Source organism: Rhinoraja longicauda, chromosome 3 (genome assembly GCF_053455715.1).
Source record: "Rhinoraja longicauda isolate Sanriku21f chromosome 3, sRhiLon1.1, whole genome shotgun sequence".
Classification (NCBI taxonomy): domain Eukaryota; kingdom Metazoa; phylum Chordata; class Chondrichthyes; order Rajiformes; family Arhynchobatidae; genus Rhinoraja; species Rhinoraja longicauda.
Genome location: NC_135955.1, coordinates 14,088,695 through 14,101,763, shown reverse-complemented (window position 1 = coordinate 14,101,763; position 13,069 = coordinate 14,088,695). Strand labels below are relative to the sequence as shown.

The following is a 13,069-nucleotide window of genomic DNA, read 5'->3' as shown; positions in this document are numbered from 1 at the left end:
GTAAATAGCTCGATTGTAACCATGTATTGTCTTTCTGTTGCCTGGATAGCATGCAACAAAAGCTTTTCACTGTACCTCGGTACACATGACAATAAACTGAACTGAACATCTGTAGAGGGAATAGGCAGGTGTTGTTTTTTGCAGCAGGTGATGTTGACCCGTTGAGTTACTCCAGCATTTTGTGATAACAGGTGATGTTTTGGTTTCAGTTCCTTTCTTTGACTCACGTTTCAGGTCAGGACTATTCTTCACACTCTAACTGAGATGTCGCCTATCCATTCCCTCCACGGATGCTGCCTGACCCGCTGAGTTACTCCAGCACTTTGTGTTTTGTGCCAACAGCTTGCTATTTGTGGAGACACAAGGAATTGCAGATGCTGGCTTACAAAATAGCTTGCTTTGTGCAGGACTTGCGATGAACAAACTGACCACTACAATTCCTAAATTAGAACAAAGACTGTCCTCCAGAAGTATTTGATTGATCATAAAGCATTTCTTGGGAATCACCAAAGGCCTGTTTTTTGAAAATTAGATCAGAAAATACTGGAAGTTCTCTGTAGATCAAGTAACATCTTGTGAAGTATGAAATCATGCAATCTCAGCATACCGAGAACGTTAAATTGGCTGGATACATGTCAGAAGTTCAAATCTTGTAAAATAGGCACCAAACGAAAACAATCCAACCAAAACAGGCAAATATAATTTTCAGTTTAAATAGTCCACTAACTTAAAATTGCATCCATGCTCAAATATAAATGTATCAACTTTCAAGATCAAATTGTCCATAATATTTAAAATTTTAAATGCCCATGTTTCACCACCACATCAGAACCAGCTCCAGGTTTCAAAACATTAAAATGCGCCTGATTTCGAATTTACCAAGAGGATGATGAATAAAATAACCTACGCTAGAAACACCTCGGTGGGAAATATTAAAAGTTTAGTGTCAGCTTTGTTTTAAAGCGACATTCTTTAACGCAGTGTTTTAAACCGGATCGATTAACAACGTGTGTTTGATTTTTAACGGTCGTGTTCAGGCGCTTGAGACATCGGTCCCGGGATAAAAGGACGGACATAAATCCAGAGACACAGGGATTTGAACACAAGGATTAATCTGAAGAAGGGTCTCGACCTGAAACGTTGTCTATTCCTTTTCTCCAGAGAAACTGTCTGACCCGCTGAGTTACTCCAGCACTTTGTGTCTATCTTCGACACAAGGATTTTCGTTCTGCGGACAAAAACCTCAAAACCCAAGTGGCTTTCCATTTCGCATGGCACACAGTACCATCGCACAACGAAAGACATGCAACATTTTCAAGACATGAAAACATTTTCAAGACATGAAAGCATTTTCTTTTTTGTTGTTGTTAGTTAACATACCGAAGCGTCATATCCGAAAATGTAGGAGGGGGGAGGGGGGGGTTTGAATGCATTTGCAGCGAGTCCGTAGATGGTGTAGCATCCGTGCCGGGCTGGGTGAGGGTTGGAAGCGGATTGCCTCAGGGGGGGGGGTCGGCTCCGAACGGCTTCTTGTTCTTGTTCTTGCCACAACTTGGGAAGCGTCCCCGGCCCTTCGGAAACTTGCAGCAACTGTTGCTCAGCGAGGGGGAGGGGCGGAGGTGGAGGGGGCGGGACCTGGGCCCCGCTGCGCCCCCTTTGAGTGGCCGACGCGCTCCGCCAATCGCCACTCGGCATCCGTGTTTCGCTCCGGTCGCCCGGAGCAACCGCCCTTTCCATTGGAGCGGCCGCCCGTCACTCAGAGCAAGGCCCGCCTCCCCGCCCCGTGTTGCCAGGCGACGAGGTGTGATTGACGTTCGGCCCCGCCCCCTCCGCCGCTTGATTGACTGCAGAGAACCCGACGGGGTGTTTCTTTTTCATTCTCGCCCTCCAAAAGAAAGGGCTTTAGTTAACCCGCCAACAAAACAAAAAAGTAAGTTTAAAACTAGAATGCAGCAAAGTTTTTTTTTTAAATACCAATTTTAATTCAAAGCATTGCGAGAGGAATAAGAAATCAAGACAGTCCCATTGCCCCGCAACCGTTGTCAACTGAAACAGCAACAAGTCTCTTGCTCCAGGCAACAATGATCTATTACACATTTTCCTTCTTTTGAAACCCCTTTGATGTCTCGTTTTCAACACCGTGCACTTCCTTATCTCTGTGCCCCCCTCCCCTGACTCAGTCTGAAGAAGGGTCTCGACCCGAAACGTCGCCTATTTCTTTTCTCCAGAGATGCTGCCTGACCCGCTGAGTTACTCCAGCATTTGGTGTCAAATAGATAAAGGTGGGGGTGGGGGAACTGCAGCTGCTGGTTAACACCGAGGATAGACACAAAATGCTGGAGTAACACAGCGGGTCAGGCAGCATCTCTTCTGGTAGAGAAGGAATGGGTGACGTTTCGGGACGAGACCCTTCTTCGGACTCTCTGGAGAAAAGGAATAGACGAGAGATGTTTGGATAAAAAATGTGCTTCATTCAAAATTATAAAAAGGTCCATTAATAACTTCGTTAAAGACTTGAAGGAGGCAAAAACAATGAATGAAAACAGACGCCACAGCCGCAGGGGTGTTGTTGTCACGGTGCAGCCCTCGGCCCGCCGGCGCCCGTTAACTTTTGAAAATCAAAATGGAACGTCGGCGGGAGCGCCCGCGCGCGCGTGGTAGCGGCGCCGACCCGTGCACGCGCGCGTCTAGGCGCGGCCGCGCGCACGTCCAAGCGGCGTCGAGCCGTGCGTGGCAGCGCGCTCTCACCCAGGCACGTCCGCTTGGGCAGCAACTGTCTGAAACACTGCATTCACCCAATCTCAAGTCATACACACCCATCCGTTTGTGCACGTTTCTCCAACTTGCCCGCCCTTTTCAATCTCCCCCACTATTCCTTTTAACCCATGACGTGCACCTGTACTCTGCCTATTCTACACCCTTTCTTGAGTACATTCGTCATTAGTACGGGTGTCAGAGGTAATGGAGAGAAGGCAGGAGAATGGGGTGGAGAGGGAAAGCCTCATTTGAATGGCAGAGTAGTCTTGATGGGCCGAATGGCCTAATTCTGCTCCTGTAACATGAAGTTTTGTTTACTTTACATTTCTACCTTTTGTCCACCCATCAGCAGGTACTATTGCAACGTACAGAAACATCTGGTCAGGAACTGGAGAGGATAAGTTTGGAGGGGTATGGGCCAAGTGCAGGCAGGTGGGTCTAGTCCAGATTGGGCATCTTGATCAGCGTGAGCAAGTTGGGCTGTATGACTGACTCCATGTCAATCAAACCTCTCCCACCTCTCTTTCCTGTACTCAGTCCCACACTCCTGTCCCCTTCCAGTTTGCCCCTATTCCCCTTCCGCCAATATTTCCTTCTGGCTGCATAATACACTCTGTTCTCCCCAGCTTACACCCTTTTGACTCCTTTTATTACTCTATGGTTTGTCCACTTATCTTCCAAACAAACTTCCCCACCAACCAGTATCCAGATATCGCTTAATAGTGATCCGAAACGTCACCCATTCCTTCTCTCCCGAGATGCTGCCTGACCTGCTGAGTTATTCCAGCATTTTGTGAATAATATCACTTAATAGAACAATTTAGAAGAATGAGGGGGGACCTCACTGAAACATACAAATAGTGAACAGAGGTTATGGGGAGAAGGCAGGAGAATGGAGTTAGGAGGGAGAGAAAGATCAGCCATGATTGAATGACGGAGTAGACTTGATGGGTTGAATGGCCTAATTCTACTATCACTTCTGACCTTATGAACAGAACAGCACAAGACAGCCCAGCTGTTGGAGGTTGTGCAGTAGAAAACAGAAACAGAGCAGGCCCTTCAGTGTGCTGAAGATTATGCCAAGACTGTCACATACTACCTGCACATAACCCATATCACTGACCAGGCTTTGCTCTGCCCCACCTCGCTTTTCCAACTTTTTCATCCCTACTTCAATTAGTCTGGAGTAAAAGGGTCCCAACCTGAAACATCTGTACATCTCCCTCCACAGATGCTGCCTAACCCCGTGAGTTCCTCCATCACTTTATGTTTTACTCAAGGAGGACTCTAGTCTTTGTGCCATGGTGTTGGGTTATCATTTCTCAAACCCAGCGCTGCTACCGAAATATATAGAGCTGCACATTGCAATTTTGCACAAGTTCTTATATATTCAAGTGGGAGCATGTACTCACAGCATATAATACCAATACTGCAGATATAACAAAGATTTCTGACAATAATCCTATTCAGAGTCAATCTCTCCCTATTATCAAGCTCGCAAGCACAGGATGATACCTTGACTTGTGGGCTTGAGTTATAGGGAGCGGTTGGATAGGCTGGGTGAGCGTAGCTCTAAGGAACAACATTTTCACTCAGAGGATAGTGATATTTTCACTGTCAGAGGAAGCTATAGAAGTGAATATAACGGAATATAACAAGGAACTGAAGATGCTAAAATCTTGAACAAAAAACACAAAATGCTGGAAGAAATGGACATGATGTTTCATGTTGGAACCCTTCTTTGGGGTGGTTGTGGTCGTGGGGAGAAAGTTGGAAAAGAGAGGTGGGGACGGGACAAAGACTGGCAGATATAGGTGACGGAGTTTGATTGGCAGATTGGGGGAGTAAGTGACACAGGCTGGAGATGAAAAAGAGACAAAGGGTGTCAGATAAAGAGAGGAGGCGTGAAATGTAAAGCCAGAGGGATACAGGTGGAAGCGGATATAGTTACAACTTTTCAGACATTTAGACAGATAAATAGGAAGGGTTTGGAGCGATATGGGCCAAATGCAGGCAAATGGAGTTAGTTGAGAATGCCAACTTGCCAACAGAATCCATACAATTTTAGTTGTCCATTGTTTGGAGCACTTTTTGGCATGAGTTCACAACCAAGACCTACAATGAAACACCCATAATTTTGCACACTTATACTCAAGAATTAAAAGTAATAAAATCTTTTCACAAAAGGGACCAGTAAGAGTAATAATAGATGGCATTCAAAAGATCAGACGAAAGGTGGATTTGAATTGAATTCAATTGAATAAGTTTATTGGCCAAGTATGTACACATACAAGGAATGTGCCTTGGTGCTCCACTCGCAAGTAACAATACGAACATACAGTAAACAATTAAGAATAAAGCAAAAAAACATTAAAACATTAAGAATAAAACATTATAGTTTAAACATGTGAATAAAATAAACCTGAGCGAAAAGAGGCTAGACTTTTGGTTATTGAGTAGAGCTATTACTCGCGGGGAAAAAAAGCTGTTTTTATGTCTGGCTGTGGTGGCTTTGGCAGTCCAGAGTCGCCTTCCAGAGGGAAGTGCTTCAAAGAGTTTGTGGCCAGGGTGAGAGGGGTCAGAGATGATCTTTCCCGCTCGCTTCCTGGCCCTTGCATTGTACAGTTCGTCAATGGGGGGGAAGGTTGCAGCCAACAACCTTCTCACCCTCCGGATGTCGTGCTTGGTGGCTGAGCCAAACCAGATCATGATGGAGAAGGTGAGGACAGACTCTATGATGGCAGTATAGAATTGGACCATCATTGCCTGTGGCAGATTGTGCTTCCTCAGCTGCCGTACATCCTCTGTTGGGCCTTTTTGACTGTGGAGTCGATGGTGACCCCCCATTTAAGGTCCTTGGAGATGATGGTTCCAAGGAACTTAAATGACCCCACAGATGTGACTGTGGTGTTGTTAATGGTGAGTAGGGGGAGCTCTCCTAAAGTCTATTTTAGGCAACATTTTTAAGGAGTAAAAGATGGAATCCAAAGTATAGCTAAATCTACAGAAATCAATGATGGGGAAGCAAAAGACAGAGAGGAGGTTTTAACAAGAGACTAGACTAAAGGCGAGTTTACCAGGAGAGTATGTTACTGGAGGCGTAGATGAAGGAAGTCAATGCAAAATGTAATTATAAGGATGATCATTTTCGATGTGCAGTGCATATTAAGGAAGTATTAGATCTTACAAGCAATTACAAATCATTTTTTGGTATAAGATTAAGATGTAAATCCTTTATACAGATTGATTAGAAAGCACTTTCTGCCTAAATCTTTTGCTGAAGTGGAGACTATAGTAGAGACTATAAAATAATTTGTAGCTTGGAAAAGAGATAAGATATGCACAAAAGAGCAGAACAAGAATAGACTAGAGAGAAAAATAGCATGCGATGGAGCAGATGACCTATGCTATGATGAACTGTGATCAAAAAAACATTAAAGATGGCAAAACATTTTATTATGAAGTGAAAGGTCAAACTAGGCCACTTCTTTGAAATACAGTGGAAGTTTTAAGTCAGAGAAGAGACTGTTCCATTGTTTTGCTGTTCCATTACTTCATGAGCAATCCTGAATCAGATTGTCTCTGGGTCAGGGAACTGTGCAATATTCTACTCACACAATATTCTACTCACACTATATTCACACATTTCCTTTACTGCATCCACTGCTATTTTGGAAAAAGTGCAGATCCACCACTGATTTCCAGCAACTGGTGGTCTGGCCCCAACTTCAACTCTTCAAAAGCTCAGTCAAATTCATGAGATACAATTTCCCATGCACAAATCCATACTCTCCATCCCAAATCAACCATTACCTTTCCAAATGCTGGTAGGTCCTGTCTCCCTGAATCTCTTCCAGTAACTTTACCATCCCTGATGTGAGGCTCACCGTTCTGTAGTTCCCTGTTGCAGCTCTTCCTAAACAAAGCCACAACATTAGCCACCCTCTAGTCTTCTGGTACCTCACCTGGTATTAAAATGTTCAAGTTTAAGATGAAAACATTTGCCTGCCCAACAGTTAAATATTTAAAGTAAACCCTTGTGATAACACACATTGCAAATCACAATGATCAATATTTCAATACAATAAATTTAGCAAACCAGAAAAAAATGTTTGCCAACTATCCAACTCCTCACTCAAAAGGCTGCATTACTAGATAAACCCTCACAGGCACTAAGAGTGTGTTTTTGTTGTGTTTGCTATACAGGGGTCCTATCTGGCTATGCTTGCATTTTAAGTTCTCACCATAGCCTTCACATTCCTCCATATCACCTCATTCCTCTCATCCATTACAATACCAATACCCTGAGCTCACTGTAACCACTGTCCGCCCCTCAAGTCATTTTGATAAATTGCACTCTCCTGCAATTCTAGTATTTTTCAATCACTCCTCCAGACCACTGCACATTTGGTTGCCAATGCCCCAAGCTCTAAAATTCCCTCCCTGAACACCTCCACTTTTCCAATTTATTTCATGGCTAATGGAAGATGCTCCTTAAAATATTTTCTTTTTGGCCCTCATCATACTGCGGCTTCATCATGTTCATGGTGTCATTAGAGGTTTGAAGATACCATGTAAATGCAAGTTAATCAGTGTGTGTGGAGAACAATTTCCCAGAGCTGTCCTAAATTTGGTTTGAACATGTGCCTTTGCCTGTTGTCATTGAAGTAGGGCTTTGGTTTATGTTCCAGACTCACTCATTCTCCATTTTCATACTTTTGACGTTCTCCTATCTGTGTGGAAAATAAAGAATTAATAGTTTAAAAAACACAACCTTTAATGTCTTGCCTGTTGCTTGAAAAAGTAAGCATGAGCGGTGAGAGTATAATAGCTCCTTTGTTCTGTTATTGGATAAGTTACAAATGCTACATGAGAAGATTAAAGCTCAATTTATCATTAACGCAAATCAGTCGTAACCTTCAAGATAAGCAAGGCGATTTTTCATTTGAAGCCAAAAAACAGGAGTTTGTGCAAGGCAAAAACTTTTTATATACAGTACTTTATAAGGTCAGTTCACATTTTAGTACTTTGCAATGTCTCTAAGCAACGAGATAAGTCCCAAGACTCATTAAACTACTTTTATGTGGGAGCAGTTCAGAGTGGGACCTTTCCATGAACCAAGAACAAAAAGAAAATATTTTCATGCTATTGTGAATAACAAAGCTAATAAACCATTTAAACCAAAGACCTAATTCTCCAAAGGAAAACGTCCTCACAAGAGATCACAGTTGACATACAAAATATTGATTTCCTAAAATATGATCATCAGTGCTGCTCAGATGCCTGTTAACCAGTCACATTTTTATAATAACTAAACTGCACACATGGAACCTAAAATGAAAGGAACAGCAATTACCAGTTAATGGCTGTGTAATGAATGTACAGGTCACTATGTGCATCCAATATTTTTCTACTCTTCCAACTTTGTCAAGTTCTCAATTTTAATTTCCTGCCAATCAATGCATTGGTATGTCAATTTTTTTCCCCCAGATGACACTCTGACAGAAAATAATACACATGGCTTGCATCTCGTAGGATGTCCAGATGAGTGTTCAGCATGAAACATTCATTTCTTGGGAAATTATGTGAGAATTGTTTTGGAAGGTAAAATCGTTTATGAGAGCCAGAAGTGACCGAGAGTGCCTTTGGGTAGAGTGTGTGCATCAGAAGGATAACATGAGAACCGAGGGTGGGCACTAATACATCATGTGGTGTTACAGGCACTAAAGTGTTACAGTTTGCTTAGAATGTAAACCCCGGCCCTAATCCACCTACTGCCACAGGGCTATTAGACGAAATAAACTCACAGACGAAGAAAATCTGCTTCAATAGTACTTTACAAAGTGAAAAATCTGGTTGTCTTCCGGTTGAATCTAAGCAATACAATATTGTATTTCATACAAAAGTAGTGATATTCATATGCTTAATTGAACAAAAAATTAACAGATCATACCAAAGTTGGTATATAAATGTAATCCCTGCTTTTTCAATAAATGTATGTGGCCAGATGGTTAAAGAGATCAGTAATCAGGAGTTGAGCATTGAGCTATGTTGCAATAAATTTATCCATTTTCTCTCCACCACAAATCAGGTGTAGGGCAAAAAAAATCAATCAGGATCCTCATTCCAGATTGTTATTCTATTGTTTATGGGCAGTTGCGTGAGGTGTAGGAAGATGTGCATACAGTTATGTAGGTACACAGTTGTATGAAGATTGGTTAAGAGGATGATCAGGGCGTATGATCTGGCCTGCCGCAGGGAACACAGATGAAAATTTTGTAACTTGAGTGAGATAGTGGAAATAACATTCATTTTCAGAAGACTAACCTGGATCATGAAAGAATGTTGAAGGCTTCTACTGTTTCCAGATGCCAGCCACTCTCACTTTGAAATTTGTCGGTAAGAACTCAGCAATATCTGGGTGAAAGCTAATCAGTTTTACTGTCAAAACCATTTAATTGAGGCAAACTTCAGATCATCAAAATCTCACCAGTAGACACATCTGCGCAACATTATCCTCATCTTCAGAGGCTAAAACCCTGATTCTCTGATCACCATGCCAACTACAAGTTTAAGCTATTTATGACCAAGGGTAAACGTCACATTTATTTTAAAATTTTGACAAAGGGTCATTGACCTGAAACATTACCATTTCTCTCCACAGAAGCTGTCTGACCCAAGTTTTTTGTAGCATCAATTGTGTTTCATATTTCCTGCATCAGCAGTTTTACTAATTTATTTTGGGGTTTGTTTTCCTTTCCTCAGTATCATGACTACCGCCATGAAAGATTCTACATAATATTCTGATATTTAAAACCATTTTATAATCACATTTTGAACCAGCTTGTTCTGAATGTCATTAACTTTGAACGATTCGTATCCAATTCAAAGCGACACAATAAACTGCAGACTTGAGAATCTTGAACAAAAAAAATGCTGGAGGAACTCAGGCGGCATGTGTGGAGGGAATGAACAGATAACATTTTGCATCAGGACCCTTTTTCAGACTGACCCAATGCAATACTATGTGTAATAAAACCTCAGTTATTGGGTATGCACTCCACCTGTCAGGCGCCATTTAAGTGTGGTCGTTAACCCAAGTCAGTCTGAGCATTTCTTCAGTAACCCTGATGTGGGCCAATGCATTCCCTCAACTCTGATGAAATGGCTCCAGGCATTCCCTCTGAACATGCCAGGTAGTGATCTGCCTTGCAGCTGAGCTTTCACCAGAGGTACGTTGTGTGTTCAATTGTGATTTCACAGAAGCAATGGAATAATTTTTTTCAACAGAAATGAACAAATTTATAAACAGCCAATAAGGTTAAACTGAAGAGCTGTTTCCTCTTTTTGCCAATCACTAATTTAATGTACAGGCATTTTGCAGGGATATAGTAAACATATTTGACATATTTCTGTTCCACACATTTTTTTTTTTAACCAATGAACCTATAATGATTAAAAAAAAATAATTGATGTTGCAGGAGCAAATATCAATATGATAATCTTTGCGTTAAATTTGTTGTAATTTGTTTCCCTTTTTTCATGTCATGTTTGTGTCGTGGTTAATGATACTTTATTTCCTACATTCCTGTTGTCTTATTCCTCAATTCAGTTTGGAGTATAAAAGGGTCACATATTAGAGGTTCTGTTTCAGTAAGTCCTTTTATTTTTCAAAGTGCAAATTAAGTCATTTAGAATTAAAATGCAACATTTTAGCCAAGTTTTAACGGTACTATGAGGGCTAACACTTAAGAAATACAATGGCTCTAGCCATGTGTCTGTCATAGCCATTGTATAAACATTTGTCAGATTGAGTGTCTGTGGAATTGTGAAGCAGCTCCACTGTACCTGTGTTACTATTGACAGTCTGTTCAGCCTGTATGTAAGATATAAATTAAGAAAATCAGTGGAGACACAGTCTTAACACGGGACACTGTGACAGCAAGTCACTCAATGTCAGGAAGTTGTCACAATATTACACCATGAGTAATTCTCCACTGTGTGATAAGAACTTATCCTATTGGCCAAGTTCTAAGGTTGTCACATACTGTTGTACCAATATGAAAACCACGCTGCCAGAACATGACAGAAGCACAAGATTGTACAGCATTAAATCTGGAAATTACAAATGAAAACTCAAGCTTCTTCCCCTTCCCACCCCTCCCTCCCCCAAACATCAAGTAGTAGGTTAACTACATTTTACTTGAATGAACCTGGTGGCCCTGCCATTTCATTCAATCTCATCATCATGTGCAACCAAGCATGTATTGTCCCAGTATTAGACATGAGGGAAGAAAAGATGAAAATATGTATTTCACGCACACATGTACCTCAACAAAACATGGCAACACCCTATTTTGATAGCAACAGCACTACAAATCCTATATATAAAACAAGATTATTGCTTTATTGAAGCATTTCTATGGCTGATTCTGTTTTAACATCAAAAATTGAATTATATAATCATGTAATGATTCAAATCAAACTGCATGATCGTTCTAATTTACCTGCTCAACTACACATCAAATCTCTGATTTGAAAAAAAAACTAAGATATGGGTAAATGAGTAATTTGAACAAGGACTCGAACTAAGATGTTGAATATTTCTAAACTCTGACTTGCTTTCAATGTTTAACCTCATAATACCAAATCCATGTTTTATTTTCCATGGAATACGTCATCTTGATAGAATTGGTTCATTTTGCTCTTTCGCAAATAAGACCTGAATACCAGATCATGATACTTTAACTTCACAGCTAATAATAAATATATATTTTTCTTTTTTATAGTACATAGAGACACTATTTCATTCAAGAAATTAAACGCTATTTGATGGAAACTGAAATCAGTGATGCATTATGGGCCTGCACCAAATCAAAATAAATATTCCCTCTCACATCACAGTCACGCCTGTTTTAAACCACATTCAGACTCCATCCACAGCCAAGGACAGACAGACATAGAAGACATTCAACATAGTGGTTTTGTTCATTGCAAATTAAGGGGTAAATTCATGCATCACAAGTTTTACAATCATACATATTTTACATGATATATAAATCTTAGGTTAAAAGACATTTTACTTATATTACCACATCTTACATCCTGAGATTAATGTTTTGTGATTATATGCACTAAATTAGACATACAACCACATGACAATAAGTAGCTGAAGAGTCAGAACATTTGGAAGGAACATGCTGGGAGAGTGACTTGAGAATACTGAGTTTGCTGCAAATGAACTCTGGCGACCTGTCCCACTGTGTATTAAGAAGTTCTCTCCACATGCCAAGTCTGTGGACACTGACTATCAGATCTGAGCAACCTGATGAATGCTTCGCAGGCAGGACAAGAGCTGATGATACGGAGTGCCAGGAGTTGCCACCATTTCAAACACAGACTGGAAGGCACGGCGATCCAACTCCTCGTCAATCTGCTTCCTGTAGAAGTCCATGGCCAGTAAACAGAAGAGGTTCACATCCACTTGTTCAGATTTACCCATTCGGCTGATGATATGCGGAAGGCTGGGCAAGGAGTTAAGAAATAATTTCATTTAACAAATTGCAATCTGTTCGATAATGACATCGGGATCAGGTCAGATTTACTTCTGTTCTTCCAAACTATGCTGCATTAATCCAATTATAGTTCCAACTTCATATAGTTCCAACTTCCATCGCCCGGTGGGGGCTTCAAGGGGTTGGGAGCATCGATCACCTCGTGGCGCCACGGGAGAAGAACGAGGAGGAGATAAGACTTTGCCTTCCATCACAGTGAGGGTATGCCTAGAGCAATCACTGTGATGGCTGTTTTGTGTAAAAAATTGTATCTGTATGTCTTGTGTTCTTTAATGTCTACTGCCGGACCCTGACGTGAGAGGACGCTGGCGTTGATTATTCGCCGCTTTTCCGTCAGGATAGTTTGTCTGTTTGTCTGTTTGTTTCTATGTTAATTGTATTTGTAAAGCGCTTTGTGCATGTGTTAAGGCGCTATATAAAATAAATATATTATTATTATTATTATTAATCTTAAGCATGCAACTATCATCTAATGTTTATATTTCACTAAACATTTACAAAATTATTTTTTGCATTTTAGTTGCTACAATCTCTAGAATTCAAATACTTTGTAAAGTGGTATTGGGCATATGTCTTAACTTAGTGGTAGCACAATCTCCTGTGTCTTGGATGAATAAGGTAAAGCCTCACCATGGTGACTTGAGGCTATGCAACATATTTCAGGTGCTTCTCTGACACTGGCTTGTCTGTCTAAGGTTCATGCTAAGGTTCCCCTGCTGTGAGGTTCAGAGAGACTC

The 13,069-nt window shown here is 41.1% G+C and overlaps 1 protein-coding gene across 7 annotated transcripts in view; it reads right to left on the bottom strand.

Annotated features, from left to right (window-relative positions):
* Positions 1-5,032: 5,032 nt before the first annotated feature.
* Positions 5,033-13,069, bottom strand: part of htt (huntingtin) — a 206,899-nt gene continuing 198,862 nt past the window's right edge. For all 7 annotated transcript variants that reach the window (XM_078432031.1, XM_078432037.1, XM_078432053.1 and 4 more), the window contains one exon: positions 5,033-12,281. In XM_078432031.1, coding sequence (XP_078288157.1) covers positions 12,068-12,281 — 214 coding nt within the window. In that variant the 3' untranslated portion in view covers positions 5,033-12,067. The remainder of the gene's footprint in view (positions 12,282-13,069) is intronic.